This window comes from Ornithorhynchus anatinus, chromosome 6, assembly GCF_004115215.2.
Source record: "Ornithorhynchus anatinus isolate Pmale09 chromosome 6, mOrnAna1.pri.v4, whole genome shotgun sequence".
Classification (NCBI taxonomy): Eukaryota; Metazoa; Chordata; class Mammalia; order Monotremata; family Ornithorhynchidae; genus Ornithorhynchus; species Ornithorhynchus anatinus.
Window position 1 is genome coordinate 1736071 of NC_041733.1, and position 20718 is coordinate 1756788.

At 54.6% G+C, this 20718-nt stretch overlaps 1 protein-coding gene across 5 annotated transcripts in view; it reads right to left on the minus strand.

The window, feature by feature from the left end:
• RPS6KA6 (ribosomal protein S6 kinase A6) overlaps positions 1-20718 on the minus strand; it is a 91231-nt gene that overhangs the window by 58599 nt on the left and 11914 nt on the right. For 4 of the 5 annotated variants that reach the window (XR_003760460.2, XM_039912312.1, XM_029067204.2 and 1 more), the window contains exon 2: positions 9964-10023. Coding sequence is in view for 4 of the 5 variants with exons in the window: in XM_039912312.1 (XP_039768246.1) it covers positions 9964-10023 (60 nt within the window). In the remaining variant the exon portion in view is untranslated. Of the gene's footprint in view, positions 1-9963; positions 10024-18613; positions 18684-20718 lie in introns of those variants that run through there. The other variant, XM_007658814.4, reaches the window with a different exon arrangement.

Below are 20718 nucleotides of genomic sequence, written 5' to 3' on the forward strand. Positions count from 1 at the left end.
TCCACTAGACCACGCTTCCCTTGCTGTCTCTTGCCTGCTGTGTGGCCTTAGGTCAGATGTTCTTCCCCTCGACTCTATTCATCGCCATCGTTCTCGTCCGTCCGTCTCCCCCGATCAGACCGTGAGCCCGTCGAACGGCAGGGACCGTCTCTATCTGTTGCCGACTTGTCCATTCCAAGCGCCTGGTACGGCGCTCTGCACATAGTAAGCGCTCAATAAATACTATCGAATGAGTGAATGAATGAATAGTTGGACTTCTTTGGAACTCAGTTTCCTCATTTGTAAAATGGAGACTCGATTCCTTGGGTCTCACTTTCTTCATTTGTAAAATGGAGACTCGATTCCTCATCCCACGATGGGCATGAGAGACGGGGACTGTGCCCGACCTGATTATCTCTCATCTGCCCTAGGGCTTCATACGGTACTTGGCACAAGGTGAGCCCCTAACAAAGTATCATCATTAAGGGCCGTCGAGTGGTTTCCGACGCGCAGCTGCTCCACGGATACGCTTTCTCCAGAACATCCCGTCCTCTGCCATGACCCGCAACGGTTCTTCCGTTATCGCCGTTACGGTCTCTGTCCGTCTGGCTGCCAGCCTGCCTCTTCCACGTTTTCCCTGGACTTTTCCGAGCATTATCTGTCTTCTCCAGAGAATTAGTCTTCCTCATTATGTGTCCAAAATATGCTACCCTAAGTCGAGTCATTTGGCCTTCCGAAGACCCCTCTGGCTTAATTTGTTCCAAATCTATTTGGTTGTTTTCCATAACGAATACCAGATTATCATCATTATTCTAAGGCTTTAAATGCCCTGAAACCAATCCCTCCTCCTGGCGGGGGGGGGGGGGGGGTGTGATTCGGACAGAGCTGGCTCTCGGGTGGTCCCCTCTCCCACACCCCGCAAACAGCAGGCGGCACCTGCGACCGCTTCATTTAAGCTAGTTGTCCGGGGATGTTAGAAGCGGCGTGGCTCGGTGGAAAGAGCGTGGGCTTTGGAGTCAGGGGTCATGAGTTCGAATCCCGGCTCTGCCACTCGTCAGCTGTGTGACCGTGGGCGAGTCCCTTCACTTCTCGGTGCCTCAGTGACCTCATCTGTAAAATGGGGATTAACTGTGAGCCTCACGTGGGACAAGCTGATTCCCCTGTATCTCCCCCAGCGCTTAGGACGGTGCTCTGCACGGAGTAAGCGCTTAACAAATACCTACATTATTATTATCATCACAGCAATACGATTAGTATTAAATCCGACTGAATGAACGAATATGCTACTTCCCAGGAACCCAAGAGGCTACTCGGTTTTCCCATCCAGTCTCGGTTTCCCGACCTGGAGCGTTTCATCCTCCGGCTTCACGGTCATCGCCTTTATCAAAAATCTGGGATGAAGACTGTGAGCCCCACGTGGGACCACCCGATTCCCCTGTGTCTACCCCAGCGCTTAGAACAGGGCTCTGCACATAGTAAGCGCTTAACAAATACCAACATTATTATTATATTGCAAGTGGGCCAGGCTGAGGAGTCCAGTTGGGGCAGGGAAATGAGAAAAAAAAAAAATAATAATAATGCTGGTATTTATTAAGCGCTTACGATGTACCGAGCAGTGTAGTCAGGTTGCCCCACGTGAGGCTCACAGTCTTCATCCCCATTTTACAGATGAGGGAACGGAGGCACCGAGAAGTGAAGTGACTCGCCCAAAGTCACGCAGCTGACGGGTGGCGGAGCTGGGAATAGAAGCCATGACCTCTGACTCCTAAGCCCGGGCTCTTTCCACTGCGCCACGCTGCTTCCCAAGGTGAAGGAAAAAGGACTGAAGCAAATCATGCGTCTCTGCACCACAGAAACCCTTGAGGGGCAGCAAGCCCACATTTCTTCAAATTTACCGAGCGCTTACTGTGCTTTGCACTGAGTGCTTAGGAAGGTACAATTTAACAACAGACGACGAGCTCACACGGGCCAACACCGTCTACGCCTTCAGTGTGACACAAGAGCGTTCTGGATATAACCGGTCAAGAGGGGACTAAATCCTTAGCTCGCCGCCAGCCTTTCCCGCGTACACGTTAAGGAGCTGAATTCTGCCCCGCGGGAGAAGGACCTTAAATCTCCGGACGCAGCGGTACACGTGGAATCGGGGAATCTATGTCCATCCAGAGTCAATGAGGCGACTTCACTGGCATAAAGAGACCCGACTCGAACACTGAGACGACGTCTTTTAAACGACGGCCCTTTAATAAAAATTATAATAATAATGACGGCATCTGTTAAACGCTTCCTACGTGCCGAGCACTGGGGTAGATATAATAATAATAATGACAGCATTTAAGTGTTTACCACGTGCCGAGCACTCTTCTAAGCGCTGGGGTTAGGTAATCAGGTTGTCCCACGTGGGGCTCACAGTCTTAATCCCCACTTTACGGCCGAGGGAACCGAGGCACAGAGAGGTTTAGTGTCTTGCCCCAAGTCACCCAGCGGACAAGTGGCGGAGCCGGGATTAGAACCCGCATCCTCTGGCTCCCAAGCCCGTGCTCTTTCCAGTAAGCCATGCTGCTTCTCCAGACGTCAGAAACCACCAAAGGGACAAATACCAGAGTCATTACGCTCAGGGGAGGCACAAACTGAACACCCCGGGCAGGACACGGCACTCTTTTAAAATGCCCGTCCTCCCCCTGCCCGACCCCAAGGGTAACGGCCTCGAGTCAAACGATGAGACGCCCGCAACCCGTCCCGTGACTGCAGCCCAACAGCCCCCGCCGGCTGAAAGGAGGAAAATTCATCGCCCGCCTTCCGCCGGAATCCCTGAACACGATCAACCCGACCGGGCGTATTAAAACACCCAGCGGCGAAGAGGAAGGGTGAGACAGTAAGGCTCTGGGAGGACGGGGCTTTTGGGTGGTCGCTCGGGACCGTCGGGGCTATATTTAGTCAGGGCTCCCAACTTAGTTAAGCGCTTAGTACAGTGCTCTGCACCCGGTAAACGCTCAATAAATACACTACTGAATGAAGTGATAACTCTGTACACACGGCCTCCTAATGGCGAACGGCAAAAACAAACACGGCAGAAAATAAGACCTCCTTCCGTCGGTGGAGAATGGAAATTTTTTCAGGTTGGACCAACTTTGGCAGTAACCCACCCGCCCCCGGAACTCAGCGCCGTGCATAATAATGATGGTATCTGTTACGCGCTTCCTATGTGCGGAGCACTGTCCTAAGCGCTGGGGGGAGATACAGGGTCATCAGGTGGTCCCATGTGAGGCTCCCAGGCTTCATCCCCATTTTGCAGATGAGGTAACCGAGGCACAGAGAAGCGAAGTGACTTGCCCGAAGTCACACAGCTGACGAGTGGCAGAGCCGGGATCCGAACGGAGAAGGGGAGTGACTTGCCTGAGGTCACCCAGCTGACGAGTGACGGGGCCGGGATTAGGACCCAGGCGCTCCGGCCTCCCGGGACCGGGTTCTAGCCACTAGGCCGTGCTTCTTCTCTGACGGCAGAACCGGAGACCCGACAGGGTAGCAGCCGCTTGGCAAGAGCAGCCTGGTGGGGTGAGCGCCGTGAGGGAGCTCAAGAGGGCCGGGGAGGGCGTGAAATCAGAGTGAGGTCAACTCAGTGATACCCAGAATGTCCTCCCCGCCCCCCGGACCCTCCATTTGGCGGCCTAGTTCGGACCGCCGTAGACGATAAACGCGGAGAGGGTCAAAGCAGGCCCGCTGCCGTTCACGGGAGAACGTCTCTGAACCTTTCTTCTTGTCCCTCCGGCCCCGAGGTGCGAGCCCGTCGTGGGCTGGGATCGTCTCTCTTTATTGCTGTATCTGTATTTCCCAAGCGCTCGGTACAGCGGCGTGTACTCAGGGAAGCAGCGTGGCTCGGTGGAAAGAGCCCGGGCTTCGGAGTCAGGGGTCATGGGTTCGACTCCCGGCTCTGCCACTCGTCAGCTGAGTGACCGTGGGCGAGTCCCTGCACTTCTCGGTGCCTCAGTGACCTCATCTGTAAAATGGGGATTAACTGTGAGCCTCACGTGGGACAAGCTGATTCCCCTGTATCTCCCCCAGCGCTTAGGACGGTGCTCTGCACGGAGTAAGCGCTTAACAAATACCAACATTATTATTATCATCACAGCAATACGATTAGTATTAAATCCGACTGAATGAACGAATATGCTACTTCCCAGGAACCCAAGAGGCTACTCGGTTTTCCCATCCAGTCTCGGTTTCCCGACCTGGAGCGTTTCATCCTCCGGCTTCACGGTCATCGCCTTTATCAAAAATCTGGGCACCGAAACCTTTTCCACCCTCAATACCTCTATCCTGTAAACAGAGACTCGTCATTTCTCACCTGCCACGCCCTCGGTAACTAGGTCAATCTTCCAGTTTTGCCAGCTGAGATGTAGCAAGGGAATTTATTGGGCGCTTACTGTATGCGGAACACTGTGCTACTTTGGAGAGTAAGATACAAGCACAAAAGACAGAGGGGCGGGACGTAGAACCTGTCACCAACTCCCTTGTATCATACTTTCCCAAGTGTTCAGCACAGAGCTGTGGACGTAATAAGTGCTCAAGAAATACCATTGATCGACTGAGTTCCAGTAGGCCAAACCGCTCCTCTCCCTTCCTCCCTCCTTACCCTCTCTTCTTCCTCTCTTCCCTCCATCCCTGGGAAAGACGACACGGTTCACTCCGCTGTCCGGCTCGTCTCCCTGCAGAAACGCTCTGGGCATGTCACTCCCCTTCTTAAAAACCTCCAGTGGTTGCCTCTCGACCTCCGCTCCAAACAAAAACTCCTCACTCCGGGCTTCGAGGCTCTCCGTCACCTCGCCCCCTCCTACCTCTCCTCCCTTCTCTCTTTCCACCGCCCGCCCCGCACGCTCCGCTCCTCCGCCGCCCACCTCCTCGCCGTCCCGCGATCTCGCCCGTCCCGCCGTCGACCGCCGGGGCCACGTCCTCCCGCGGTCCCGGAACGCCCTCCCTCCTCACCTCCGACAATCTGATTCTCTTTCCCTCTTCGAATCCCTACTTAGAGCTCACCTCCTCCGAGAGGCCTTCCCAGACTGAGCTCCCCCCTTTTCCCTCTGCTCCCTCTACCCTCCTCCTTCACCTCTGCGCAGCTAGCCCCTCTTCTCCCCCCTTTCCCGCTGCTCCTCCCCCTCTCCCGTCCCACCCCCTCGGCGCCGTACTCGTCCGCTCGACTGTCTATATCTTCATCGCCCTATTTATTTTGTTTAATGAGATGCACATCACCCTGATTCTATTTATTTGCCATTGTTTTTATGCGACGCTCTTCCCCTCGACTCTATTTATCGCCATCGTTCTTCTCTGCCCGTCTCCCCCGATCAGACCGTGAGCCCGTCCAAGGGCAGGGACTCTCTATCTGTTGCCGACTTGTCCATTCCAAGGGCTTAGTACAGTGCTCTGCACATAGTAAGTGCTCAATAAATACTACTGAATGAATGAAATCGCCACGGCCCCTGCCCCTTGGGGGGCTGTCCCAGACTACAAATAAAAAGGGGGCGAGGGGACTGGAGAGAGCTACGTACGGAGAGACGAAACCAAACGCCAAGGCAACACGAAGACCAGAACGAAGCTCGGGAGGGCAGTGGGGCGAGGGGAGCGGATTTCCCGTCATCCCCGTTCAGATGCCGTGGCGAATGGTGTCCAGTCAGGAGATTCGGAGGCGTGAAATAAAGCTGAGACAAGCTGTGAGGGCCGGCCTACGGTGAGGAGCAAGCGCGGCAATTTCCACGACGCAGGGTCTCTCCCGTCACGCTCTCCAATGCTACTTTCCCCTGGAACCTCTGGGGCGCATTTTTGGGTGTAGCAGGAATGGAGGCAAGGGAGGAAGAGGGGAGAGAAAGGAGCAGTTTGGCCTCCTGGACCTCAGTCGATCAATGGTATTTCTTGAGCACTTACTACGTCCACAGCTCTGTACTAAACACTTGGGAAAGAATGGTACAAGGGAGTTGGTGACATGTTCTACGTCCGGCCCATCTGTCTTTCAGGGCTGCATTTTACTCTCCCAAGTGCTTAGTTGAGCGCTCTGCACCCAGTAAGCGCTCAATAAATATGATTGAATGAACTGCTCCGTTATGGGCAGCGAATGGGTCTCTTCTATTGTTGTACCGTGCTCTCTCCAGCGCTTGGTACAGTGCTCTGCACATAGTGAGCACTCGGCAAACGCAACTGACAGACTGACGAGCAGGGCAGACAGGCATTAAAATAAATTACGGCTATTTACCTAAGAGCACGGGCCCGGGAGCCAGGAGAACTGGGTTCTAACCCCAGCTCTGCCATCTGCCTGCTGCGAGAACCTGAGCGGGTCACTTCACCGGGCCTCAGTTTCCTCATCTGTGAGATGGAGATTCGTTACCTGTTCTGCTTCCCACCTAGAGTCGGAACTCCACGTCAGACGGGACCGGGGCCAGCTTCATCATTCTTTCAATAGTATGTATTGGGCGCTTACTATGTGCAGAGCGCTTGAAATGTACAAATCGGCCACAGATGGAGACAGTCCCTGCCCACTGATGGGCTTACAGTCTAATCATCTCTGTACCGCCCCTGCGATCGGCACATGGCAACTACTTGACAGGTTTATGACGACTCTTCCCTCCTCTTCTCTAATGGTATTAAAAAAAACAACACCCAACAGAACAGAATAATAATTATAGCACTTGTTTCGCACTTACTATGTGCCAAGCGCTGTTCTAAGTGCTGGGGTGGATACAAGTTAATCAGGTGGGATACAGTTCCCTGTCCCACACTGGGCTCACACTCTTAATGCCCATTTTTACAGACGAGGGAACTGAGACCCAGAGGAGCAGCGTGGCTCAGTGGAAAGAGCCCGGGCTTGGGAGTCAGAGGTCATGGGTTCGACTCCCGCCTCCGCCACTTGCCAGCTGGGTGACTTTGGCTAAGTGGCTTCACTTCTCTGGACCTCAGTGACCTCGTCTGGAAAATGGGGATGAAGACTGCGAGCCCCATGTGGGACAACCTGAATCACCTTGTATCCTCCCAGCGCTTAGAACAGTGCTTGCCACATAGTAAGAGCTTAACAAATGCCAAAAAAAAAAAAAAAAGGTTATGTGACTCATCCAAGGTCACGCAACAGACACGTGGCAGGGCCAGCATTAGAACCCAGGTCCTTCTGACTCGCAGGCCCTAGCCACTAAGCCACGCTGCTTCTCCATGAAGGGACGACCAGTCACTTCACACCGACAGGGGCATCCAGCCCACCGCCTGGCAAGTCTCTTCTCCCGCGAGCCCCCTATTCCTCCTCGCCCGCGTGCTTTCCGGCCACTTCCATCCCCCGCTTCTCCCCGGCTTGTCCCAGTCCTGGAAGCCCACAAGTCACACAGCCGACAAGCGGCGGAGCTGGGATTCGAACTCATGACCTCCGACTCCAAAGCCCGGGCTCTTTCCACTGAGCCACGCTGCTTCTCGTACCAAATCAAAGCCAACCGCTCGCCACGTCTGACCGGCGAGCCCAAATCCTCCGAACCGGGGAGACGGAGCCGACTGGGCTGTGCTGGGCGCCAGCGGCGGGGGGGGGGGGGAATCCAAGGACGATCGAGCCATCGACATGGCGATCGAAGACCACGGCGGAAACTCGAGGTTTTGGCGCAAGGAAGAAGGCAATAGGAAAGCACTTCCGTATCTGTTGTTTTAACCAAGAAAGCTCCACGGACGGACATACCGGAACGACCGCCTGGCGGAAGGTAGGCCGTTCGGGAGAAAGTACGCCCGCAGAGTCGCTGTGGATCGGAAACGACTCGGCATCTGATGACGGAGGGGCAGGCGGCGGAGCTCTCCGGATCGCCCCGCAGAGGGGCGGCGATCAGCCGGGCCCCGCTGGTTTCCAGCTCGGAGGTGTGGCTCCACCCTGAGGGGCTCCACTCCCACCCCCTCCAGTGGAAGCAACGTTAACAAATACCACCATTCTACGCAAGCTCTCCAAACGCACTGTGGACACGGAATGCGTCTGCTTCTTGCTGTACCGTCCTCTCCCGCGCGCTTAGTAATGATGATGTTGGTATTTGGGAAGCCCTTACTACGTGCAGAGCGCTGTTCTAAGCGCTGGGGGAGATACAGGGTCATCAGATTGTCCCACGTGGGGCTCACAGTCTTCATCCCCATTTTACAGATGAGGTCACTGAGGCACAGAGAAGTCAAGCGACTCGCCCACAGTCCCACAGCTGACCCGTGGCAGGGCAGGGATTCGAACCCGTGACCCCGGACTCCCAAGACCAGGCTCTTTCCACTGAGCCACGCTGCCTCCCGAGTGCTCTGCACTCGGCTCCGCACGGTGCTCTGCACACGGCAAGCGCTCAATAAATACCGCGAAGAGGCCCGTCCGGGTGGCCGTCTTTCGTCAGGTGACCGGCGGGGATCTCCGACGCTAACACTTGCCCCTCGCCCGGGCGCTGGAAACACTGTAGCCTCGGAGGCCAGGGGACGGCGGAAGGGCCAGAAAATCCCTCCCATCCTAAATCCCGGTCGGGAAGCACCCGGGAAGGGCTCCCGGCCGTGGCCTGACAGCGCTCGGGATGAAGAGCCGTTCGGTCGGAGAACCGGCTGCGCCGCGGAAATGCAGACTGAGGAACGAGGCAACCGAGACAACCCCTGGTCTCAATGAGAAGCGGCTCAGTGGAAAGAGCCCGGGCTTGGGAGTCAGAGGTCACGGGTTCGAATCCCGCCTCTGCCGCTTGTCAGCTGTGTGACTGTGGGCGAGCCTCTTCACTTCTCTGTGCCTCCGCTCCCTCATCTGGAACATGGGGATTAACTGTGAGCCTCACGTGGGACGACCCGATCACCCTGTATCTACCCCGGCACTTACAACAGCGCTCTGCACGTAGTAAGCGCTTAAATACCGACATCGTTATTATTATTATGAGCAAACGGCTGCTGGTGGGGACGGTTCCCCTGAGCATGGACGAAAACCCGGAAAATAGCGTGAGAGGCCCCGAACGCGTCCTGCCGTACGTTGCGATCCCTCGCGTTAGAAGGCCCTTTCGATAGATGTGTGCCTCTCGATGTCTACACAAGTCAACGACGCCCCACCGCCCCCCGGGGAACACCCGAGAGTAGCCCTTTAGATACCCCCAGCCTCGCCAGGGCTCTTCTGGCTTCGGTTTGGCGAAGCGCTTCGACCCCCCCCCCCCCCCCGGCTTGGTCCCCCCTTTCAGCTGGCAGAACCGTACGGGGGAAAGCCGGCCGCGGGCACCGGAACCGTGGCCACGGCAAGGGAGGAGAGGTCTCCTTCTACGACAGGCTCTTTCGAGCCGGGGGAGGGGGCCGGGGCTAAGGGATGAGAACGGAGGAATGATGTAGTAGGCGCCTCCCCAGTCCCCGCCCTAACCCGCTCGGCAAGTACACTCCCGCCGCCGACAGAGTCGTCTCCCGTACGGCGAGGCCGCTTACCGGCCGCTCAATGAAAACCTCACTGCGAGGGTTGACTCGGAACAAACGATCCACGGGATTCACTGAGCGCTTACCGTGTGCAGAGCACTGTACCGAGCGCTGGGGAGACTACGACACGTCCGAGCCGGTAGATGTGATCCCTGTCCACAGTGAGCTGCCGGCCGGGAAGGGGAGCCAGACATTAGACCTCGGAGAAGCAGCGTGGCTCAGTGGAAAGAGCCCGGGCTTGGGAGTCAGAGGTCATGGGTTCGAATCCCGGCTCCGCCACTTGTCAGCCGTGTGACTGTGGGCGAGTCACTTCACTTCTCTGGGCCTCAGTTACCTCATCTGGAAAATGGGGATTAACCGTGAGCCTCACGTGGGACAACGTGATTACCCTGTGTCTACCCCATCGCTTAGAACAGTGCTCTGCACAAAGTAAGCGCTTAACAAATACCGACATTATTATTAAACCACGGATCTGGACGTAAGTGCCGTGGGGCTGAGGAGTTGGGGGAGGGAATACCAAATCCCCAAAGGGAAAAGACCCAAGGGCAAGAAGATTGAAGAGATTGTCAACATCCTTACCTGATAGGGATACGGCTCCCCTTCTTCCATGGGCTCATCCACCATTTTAAGACCATTCAGCTGTAAGAGAGGGGGAAAAAAATGAAGACTGAGTAACCAGGACAAAAATACCCTGCTCAGACCCTTCCCCACCCCCCGCCAATTAAGTGTGTGGACGGAGAAGTTGATTCTCAATTCCACCATATAACGCCCGGACGCAAGACCCAAGACTCTTCTGGTGGGGAGGAAGAGGGATTGGGGGAAACGTCACTCCTTCTGCCTTCAACCCCCGTTGATCACCTCGGTCGCCACCGCTGGCGTCCCGCCGTCGACACTCCCCTCCGAGGACTCATCGGTCCTGTCCTCCGGCCGCTCAACCGGGAGCCTTTCGAGATCCCGGCGGCGGAGGGGAGGTCAACGCCGGGCGGGGCCCTCGCCGCCTCTCCGCGGGGCGTGGAGACTCCCCGATAACGGCCGGCTGACGTCCCTCCACCCGACCGAAGGGTCGTCCTCCTCTCCTCCCGGCCGCTCCCGCCGCCAGTTCCGCCTCGTACCTCCGCGGTCCCGGCCGGCTCGTCCCCAACCTGGCCACGGCCCTTGCCCGGACCCTCGATGGATGGGCACAGGGCTGGTCTCTGCCACTGAAGCGTCGCTTAGGGTCGCCTTGTTTATGTCGAAGGACAGAGGAGGAGGACGGGGAGGGGCAGGAGGAAGGAGGCGGGGAAGAGGGAGGAGGGCAGACGACGGGGCCGTCGGTCGGTCGCGGCCGGCTGACCCCAGGTGGAGAAGCCCCATCGGATTCTCCTAAAACCCTTGGCCCGGCAGAGCTGGCTGAGCCGACAACCACCACGATCGGTCTATGCCACTTGTTATTTCGATCGCTCGCGGATCACGCCTTCCTCATCACCTTTTCGACCAAACCCCCGGTCTGAAGCTGCAAGCGGAAAGGTCCCCTGGAGCTACCGGAAAATGAGGCTTCAAAAACCTCTAGGTCCGTAGCATTCCTAAAACCTCACGGTGCTATTCCAGACGGCTCGGATCATTTTTCCACTGTTAATTACACATTAAGCACTGATAAAGTAAGCAAATGCCACCAAAATATTAGGTAATCTCCCACCTGTCCCGAAGAGCCTTCTCCGATGACTGTCATCGCCCCAAGCCCTGCCAACCCAACAGTCGCCATTAGCACTTAATAATAATAATGAAATATATCAGCGCCGAAGCAGCATGACCTAGTGGCTAGAGCACAGGCCTGGGAGCCAGAAGGACCTGGGTTCTAATCCCAGCTCTGCCGCTTGTCCGCCGGGTGACCTCGGGCAAGTCACTTCACTTCTCTGAGCCTCAGTTCCCTCGTCTGTAAAATGGGGATTAAGACTGTGAGACCCATGTTGGACGGGGACGGTGTCCAATCTGATTAGTCTGTATCCACCCGAGAACAGCGCTTGACACATAGTAAGCGCTTAACAAACACCATCATAATTATTATTATTATTATTACCACCAAAGCACTTTGAAAAACACTGGGAGAAATACCAGATAATCAGATGGAGCATCCCCGCCCCAATAATAATACAAAGAAGAACAACTGTGATCTTTGCAAAGCCCTGTACTAAGCACTGAGGGCGATAAAATATATGCAGATGTGACACAGCCCCTGTCCCACATGGGATTCGCAGTCTAAAGGGAAGGGAGGATGGGAATTTAATCCCCATTTTACAGAAGAGTAGAAACAGACACAGAAATAGGATTGAAAAGCCAGGTTTCCTGACTCCCACCCCGTGCTCTTTCCACTAGGCCACCCTGCTGCTGTGGATTCATAATCCCCGCAAAGCTCATGTCGACTTGCACACCCAAGTGCACATTCCACCAGCCGACGGTGAATTTCTGACGTCTGCTCGTCGTCGGCAGGGACCGTATCTGCCAACTCTGTCGTACCGTACTCTCCCCCGGCGCTTAGTACAGCACTCTGCACACAGGAAGCGCTCAACAAAAACCACCGGCTGAATGACTGTGAGGAGGGAGAACGTCCTGCGCTCCTACCGCTTTTTCCCCCAAGCATTTTGTGCGGCGTGTTGCACCCGGGGGCGTTCCACTCCGATGTTACTACTGAAGCTTTATCCAAAATATCTATGCTAGACTCTTGTAATTCACAATAGCTGCTGCCCAAAAAGAGAGCCAACAGTTGGTTCTGGTTAGATTTCATCGTAGCGAGTCGATGCGTAACTCTCCAGTTGGGATCTAATAAGCCGGACTTCCCCTTGATGTCTGGATAAAATAGGAGTGAGGAGTCAGCGATCGAGTTTGACAGCATAACTCGCCGGGGAAGAAGTCTGACAAACCGGTACCTTGTGGAAGCCATTAGGCCTTGCGTAAAACATTTATCTTCTCTTACGTATCGAGCTTTCTGGTTTAAGGAAATCCAAGTGGTGGGTTATCGGGGATTAACACCTCTGATGCAGATTTTGAGATCTCCTTAGAATTGTAGGCTGTAACGGGGTTAAAAACACCAGCCTAAATGGCTGTCCGAGAGAGAGAGAGAGAAATAAAAAGAAAGAGAGAGAGAGAGAGAGAAAATATAGAAGTGTCCAAAGCTACATCGTCCTCTAGACTTTAAACCCCATGCGGACAGCGAACGTGTCTACCGACCCTGCTGTACTGGACTCTCCCAAGCGCTTGGTACGGGGCTCTGCACACAGTAGTCGCTCAATAAATACCAGTGATCGACTGATCACCGCAGTCCAATCCAAAATGCAGCTCAAGCCTGCCGTTCATTCGCAAACTCTGTAGGGAAAACTAACAACAAATCTCTAATCTAATCAAACTAAGAGGGAATCAAAAACACCCATCTCTTTTTAAATGTCATTTACTTACAAGCGCTTGCACGAGATTTACCACTCTCCCTCTAGATTGGAAGCTCGCTGCGGGCAGGAAACGTGTCTATCGACTCTGTTATACGCCACGAAGTGCTTCGTACATGCTCTGCACACAGTAAGCACTCAATAAATACCACTGATCGGCTGCATTTTATTTCTCCTTTAGACTTCAAAAAGGGCTGCCTAACACTTAACATCTTAAGGTCCCACCCCTTTGGTGAGGGAAGTCCTGAGATGTGATTTTTCTTATTGAGCAATGTAAGTAGGAGAGTACCTCATTTTAGAGTTAACAGTCCATTAATTAAACCTTCCCCTCAAAATGAATTCCCAATACGCATTGCTCGGGCTTCGGGCGCTTAGTACAGTGCAACCAGGGAGCGTTCAGTAAACATCACCACTATTAAAAAAAAATTGCAGCATTTGTTAAGCGCTTACTATGTGCCAAGCACTGTACGAGGTGCTGGGGTAGATGCAAGATAATCAGGTTGAACACAGTCCCTGGTCCACATGGGGCTCTCAGTCTAAGGGGAAGGGAGAACAGGTATCGAATCTCCATTTTACAGGTGAGAACACTGAGGTTTAGAGAAGCTCAATGACTTGCCCAAGGTCGTCCGGCAGGCAAGTGGCGGAGCCAGGATTAGAACCTAGATCCCCTGACTTCCAGGCCCGGGCTCTTTATACCAGGCCACGTTGCCCCTCGAGTATCGCAGCACGGCTTAGTGGAAAGAGCCCGGGCTTGGGAGTCAGACTTTCGTGGGCAAGTCACTTTACTTCTCTGTGCCTCAGTTCCCTCATCTGCAAAATGGGGATGAAGACTGTGAGCCCCACGTGGGACAACCTGATTACCTTGTATCTACCCCACTGCTTAGAACAGCGCTTGGCACATAATAAGTGCTTAACAAATACCATTATTATTATTATTATTATTATCTCTTGATGCTTAAGTACCACGACAGCTTAATGCCCGAGTGACAAAAACATTCTGTATTGCAGTCTGAGATCACTCACTTAATAATAGTACTGTACAGTACAGGTACTGTTCTAAGCAGTGGTGTGGATACATGCTAATGAGGTTCGACACAATCCCTGCCCCACATAGGGCTCCCGGTCTTAATCCCCATTTTACAGATGAGGGAGAACGGAGGCACCAAAAACATCGACCGACTTCGCCCCGGATCACACAGCAGACGAGCGGCGGACCGGGGCTTAGACCCAGGTCCTTCTGACTCCCAGGCCCGGGCTCTGTCCGCTAGGCCGGGCCGCTTCTCTACTTCGACGACTCGGTTCAGACGTACGGAAACCAGGTTGTGTTCAAAAGGTAACGCTGAAAAATCCAGAGCCCAGGGTTTCTCTTTTTCCGACTCAACTTGGACTCTGTGGACTGGAAGCCCCGTGTGGGGACAGGGACTGCGTCCGACAGGACGATCTAGGATCGGCCCCAGCGCTTAGCATGGTGCCCGGCGCGTAGCAAGCGCCTAACGAACGCTCCAATGATTATTAGTGACAGGCCATCAGAGACGCCCCAGTGATTGGCATGAGACTCAGACCTGTCCTTCTTGCATGGGGAAAGCCACTTAGCACACCGTAAAGCTCTTAATGGCGGAGCTGTTCGAACATCCCAGCCCTGGACCCAGGGTGGGGGGCCGGGAGAAGGAGCCATCCTTAAATGCTTTCCAAACATCACCTGGTCCAAGGTGCCTGACGAAAGGTGTTAGTGACATCTCCTCGCGATTCACCTCCATCAGACATCGTGCCTCTTTTGAAACCCTGGGGATTCCCCATCCTCCGTCAATTCGTTAATCGTGTGGACGCCCAGTGTTTCGAAAGTCCATTATCCTCAGTGATTAAGAAACTGGGTGGGTCTAGTTCTGATTTACCCCGCCACACATGCCAACACTGCTTTTTTTTTCTTAAATGGTATTCGTTAAGCGCTTACTAAGTGCCAGGCACTGCACTGATCGCTGGGGCAGAGCCAAGCTATTCAGGTTGGACACAATCCATGTCCCACGTGGGGCTCACGATCTTAACCCCCACTTCACGGACGAGGGAACTGAGGAACAGAGAAGTTAGGTGACAATAATAATAATAATAATAATAATGTTGGTATTTGTCAAGCGCTTACTATGTGCAGAGCACACAGTTCTCAGTGCTGGGGTAGATACAGGGTAATCAGGTTGTCCCATGTGAGGCTGTCTTCATCCCCATTTTACAGATGAGGTACTGAGGCACCGAGAAGCTAAGTGACTTGCCCACGGTCACACAGCTGACGACAAGTGGCGGAGCAGGGATTCGAACCCCTGACCTCTGACTCCCAAGCCCAGGCTCTTTCCACTGAGCCACGCTGCTTCTAGTTGCTGTGGTATTCGCTAAGCATTTACTATGTGCCAGACACTGTAATAAGAGCTGGGGTGGACAGGAGCGAATCGGGCTGGACCGTCCCTGACCTGCATGGGGCCCGCAGACTTAATCCCCATTTTACAGATGAGGTAACTGAGGCACAGAGCAGTTAGGTGACTTGGCCAAAGTCACTCAGCAGACATGGTGGAGCCGGGATTAGGGCCCTCCTGATTCCCATCCGCTCCATCCATCCGCTAGGTCACGCCTCTTCCCCACAATTATTATTTTTATTTTTATTACTTTTGGTACTCACTGAGCGCTCACTGTTCAAAGAGCACAAATAATAATAATAGTTGCTAGGCACTGACTAAATACCATGCGCTATTCTAAGCTCTGGGGTAGATAAAAGATAAATCAGATCCCACACGGGGCTCACAGCCCAAGTAGGAGGGAGAACGGGTACGGAATCCCCATTTTGCAGATGAGGGGACTGAGGCACAGAGAAGTGAAGTGACTTGTCCAAGGATCGGCAGCAGGTGAACGGCAGAGCCAGGATTAGAATACCGGTCCTCTGACTCCCAGGCCGGCGCTCTTTCCGCTAGGCCACGATGAGCACTGTACTGAGCACTTGGGAGAGTACAGTGGGGTAGAGTGGATGGACAGTCAAGCCAGAGAGACAGATGTTAAAATAGAAGATGGACGGGAGAAGCGCCAGAATATAGGGACTTTAGAGACGAGAGCAATTCACAGAATAGAACATAGCACTCTATTAATCATATTTATTTAGCGCTGACTGTGTGCAAAGCACTGCACTAAGCCCTTAGCACTGTACTAAGTGGAGAGAGCATGGGCCTGGGAGGCAGAAAGTCACGGGTTCTAATCCTGGCTCTGCCACTTGTCTGCTGTGTGACCTTGAGCCAGTCTACGGGGCCTCGGTTACCTCATCCGTCAACTGGGGATTGAGACGGCGAGCCCCACGTGGGACGGAGACCGTGTCTAACCCCATTTGCTTTTATCCACCCCAGCGCTTAGTACAGTGCCCGGCACACGGTAAGGGCTTAACAGATGTCACAATTATCATCCCAGGGACTGGACTTAAATGCTGTGGGACCGGGGATGGGGTGAATTTCAAAGCGCTCGAGGAGTACAGACCCGAGAGCGTACGCGAGGCCGACGGGAACGGGGTGGGGAGATGAGGGGTTAATCGGGGAAGTCTTTCCGGAAGAGACGGGATTTTAGGGGGGTCCGGGTAATAATAACGATGATAATAATAATAATGTTGGTATCTGTTAAGCGCTTACTATGTGCAGAGCACTGTTCTAAGCCCTGGGGGAGATACAGGGTCATCAGGTTGTCTCACGTGAGGCTCACAGTTAATCCCCATTTTACAGATGTGGTAACTGAGGCACAGAGAAGTGACTTGCCCACAGTCACACGGGTGACAAGCGGCAGAGCCGGGAATCGAACCCACGACCTCTGACTCCGAGGCCCCGGCTCTTCCCACTGAGCCACGCCGGGTAGTGACCCCCATCTCAGGACGGCACCTGGAGAGTTTCCAATCCTCTACGGCTACGGGAGCGAGAGTCGAGCGGAGGCATATCCACTCCACTCCTGGCCCGGGCGGTGGCTGGCGAGACGAAGGCAGTCTGCTACGAGTCAAAACTCCCCCGTGTCGGGCAGCAGCGGCACGGGAGAGAGTCGAGGGCCGAGACTCAAGCTTACCGCGCGGAAGGAGGCGACGGACGGTAAACCGCTTCCGGATTTTTACCAGGAAAACTCTACGGATCCGCCACCGGTCCGACTGCCGATGGAGGGTGGGGCGTCCCGGGAGAGACGTGTCCAGGGAGGCGCTCGGGGTCGGAGACGACTCGACCGCAAAAGACAAGACGGGTCCCGACAACCGTACGCTCTCTCACCCTCCCCTTCCCCTCCTCTGAAGGGTGAGCTCAACGGGCGACACACGAGACTATCAGAGAGAAGCGGGGGAGGCAGGAAGGATATGTTCATCGGCGTAACCGTGAGCGACGCGGCGGGCCTGCGCTCGGCCCGACCGAAACCCCAGGGAACCAAAGGAGAGATCTCCATTTCGCCCCGGTGGCCTTTATGACGGAGCACAACGCGCCCCATCCGTTCGGAGACGTCGGCCTCGCGCTCGGCTCGGGGGACGGACGGGAGGGGGGACGGTGGCCAGCTGGGGGGGGAGGCGGAAAGATCGCGGACTGAACTGCCGGGAACCGATTGATCGGGCGTCCATCTTGAGCCGATGGGCAGAGGCTTCTCCCAGGACAAACGATCCTTCTCCGGGGACCGGAATTCTGGGGAAAGGGCCAGGTTTTTTTTCCCCCTGACGAATTCCACGGGGGCCTAGGTTCCTTTTGATCAGACGGGTCGGTGAGGCAGCAAGAAAAAGGAAACTTTCCACCCACCTGACACCCCGCTTCCCCCCCCACAGGGTGAGACTACCTATTCGGAAGGAATCGTTCGGGGCTCGGGGCGCTACCACGTACCGCCCGGGGCGATGGCTTTCGAACCGGAAAAGCGCTTCGCGAGCCTTATAGAAACGGCATTTTCCAGCCGATTCCTAATTGTTTTAATAAAGCAACACACCACCCATGCAAGGTATGGAAATGACGATCCTGTCTTAACGACGAGGAGACGGAAAGAGAGAGCTTAAATGACTCACCACAAAGGAGCAGAGCGAGTTAGAGGCGAGACTGGATTTTAATCGCCCCCAGATTTAGTTTATAAGCCCTAAATCGTGTTTAGGTCACTGAGTTACGATGCCTCGGTAGCTGACAGCGTACTATGGGTGGGTGAGACGAAAACCCTTCCATTAGAGCAATTTGGGAAAACAACAGAGGAAGGAAGCTGGAAGAGGCGAAATGAGCTTTCTCTGGAAAAGCACGAAAAGCAGACAGCCGGGGCTTCGAACGACGGGATGCTGACAAGTCATTACCTGTTATTGCAAGTTATCGCAGAGCAATAATAATGACGACAATGACGTCTGCTAGACGCTTACTCCGTGTCAAACACTTTCCTAAGCGCCAGGGTAGATGGATACGAGGCTGTCGGGTTGGAGGCGGTACCCGTCCCACGTGGGGGCTCAAGCTTTCAGTACAGTGTTCCACTCAATGGAGACTAAATAGATACCACTACCAACTACAGCACGGCCTGAACGGAAAGAGCACAGGCCTGGGAGTCGGAGGACCTGGGTTCTAATCCCATCTCTGCCACTAACTGTTGGCTGTGTGACCTTGAGCGGGTCACTTAACTTCTCTTTCCCTCAGTTCTCCTGTCTTTCTCCCTCTTACTTAGATTATGAGTCCCACGGGGGACAGGGACCGTGGCCATCCTGATTGACTAGAGTCTATCCCAGCTCTTGGAACAGTGTTGGGCCCGTTATAAGCCATGAATCGATACCCTAAAAAAAGAAAACTACTCTTGCCCCATAAAATGCTTACGCTGGCACCTTGGAACAACACATCTCGGCGAGGGGGGAGGCCACGACCTGCGTGGGGGAGGGCAAACGAGGGTCTGGACCACGACCCCAAGCCCCCGCCGAATACAGAGGCCGACAAACGTTCTTCTCCCCATCCTGGTGGCCCCAGGCGTTGGATTCCCAAATTCCGTTCCTTGCAACGGTTCCGGCTCTGTGCGGAAAGGCACTCGGGGAGGCCATTCAACTGTCCGCTTCCTCCTCTCGACGGCAGATGGAGAAGCAGCGTGGCTCAGTGGAAAGAGCACGGGCTTTGGAGTCAGGGCTCATGAGTTCGAATCCCAGCTCCGCCACTTGTCGGCTGTGTGACTGTGGGCGAGTCGCTTAACTTCTCTGGGCCTCAGTTCCCTCATCTGTAAAATGGGGATTAAGACTGTGAGCCCCACGTGGGACGACCCGATTCCCCTATGTCTACCCCAGCGCTTAGAACAGTGCTCGGCACATAGTAAGCGCTTAACAAATACCAACATTATTATCATTATTACCGTTGTGGGCAGGGGTTGTCCCTGTCGCCGAATTGTACTTTCCAAATGCTTAGTACAGTGCTCTGCACACGGGAGGCGCTCAATAGATACGGATCGGTGAATGAATGAATAAGAAGTCATATGCTCGATGGGACGGGAGAGGGGTTGGAGGACAAAACTGCCCTGAGAAGATTCTGAAAAGGCCTAGGGCAAGCCTGCAGCGAGCCGCCCGCGCGGTGCTCTCTTCACGTTCCCGTGGCAATGAAAGAGAGTCCTGTTGGCCCGCTAGGCCTCCCCTGAGGGCATCGGGAGAGGGTGGGGGGGGGTCGCCCCACACCTGGTTGGCACCTCAGCCCAGCCTCCCTTCCTCGAGCCCCCCGGGGGCGACCCCTGCTGCACTTCCGGCACCCAGGTCCTGCCTCTGTCCTGGAATGCCCTCCCTCCTCAAATCGGACACATCGTCACTCTCCCCTCCTTCAAAGCCTTCCCGAAGGCACATCTACTCCAGGAGGCCTTCCCTGACTACGCCCCCCCCCCCCCAGCCCTTTCCTTTTCTCCTACCCCCCGTGTCACCCTGACTTGCTCCCTTTACTCACCCGCACAGCACTTATAATAATAATAATAATAATAATGTTGGCATTTGGTAGGCGCTTACTATGTGCCGAGCACTGCTCTAAGCGCTGGGGGAGATTCAGGGTAATTAGGTTGTACCACATGAGGCTCACAGTCGTCACCCCCATTTTACAGATGAGGGAACTGAGGCCCAGAGAAGTGAAGCGACTTGCCCAAAGTCACACAGGTGGCGGAGCCAGGATTAGAACCCATTACCTCTGATTCCTAAGCACATGCTCTTTCCACTGAGCCACGCTGCTTTTCTAATGCACACTTCTGTACAGATCTTATGTACCTCTCCCTTATATACAGATCTGTAATATGTTTATATTATTGTCTGTCTTTATCCCTTCTGGACTGTAAGCTCACTGTCGGTGTGGAACGTGTCTGTTTACTGTTGCACTGTACTCTCCCAAGCGCTTAGTACAGCGCTCTGCACACAGTCAGTGCTCGGTAAATATGACAATGAATTAACAGTCTATGCATCGGCCTGCTACGGCTCTTACCGCTCATGGGCACAATGAAAATCTGTACCCCAATATGAAAGTTTTCTTTCCCCCTTGACCCACTCCTCCTCTAGACTGTAAGTCCTTTGTGGGCAGGGAATGTGTCTGTTACATTGTACTCTCCCAAGCCCTCAGTACTGTGCTCTGCACATAATAGGTGCTCAATAAATACAATCGACTAACTTCCCGTCTCGGAAGGGAGCACACCACTCCGACTGCCATCTCTCCCAGTGCCGAGAGCCCCGTCCCCTCGGGATCACCCTCGAGTCCTCACTATCTTTCCCCGGTCAGATCCGGTCTCCGTCTCCCTCCCGCCGGGTCTTCCCACACCCACCTCCCCGACGCGTCCCTTCCTCTCCATCGCAACAGCCGCCGCCCTGGTCCGAGTTCTGCCCGGCAGACTGCGGCGGGACTAAGCTCGTGGCCTCCACGCTGGCCTCCCTGCCTCCAGCCTCTCCCCGTCTCCAATCCACAGTCCGACCTACGGC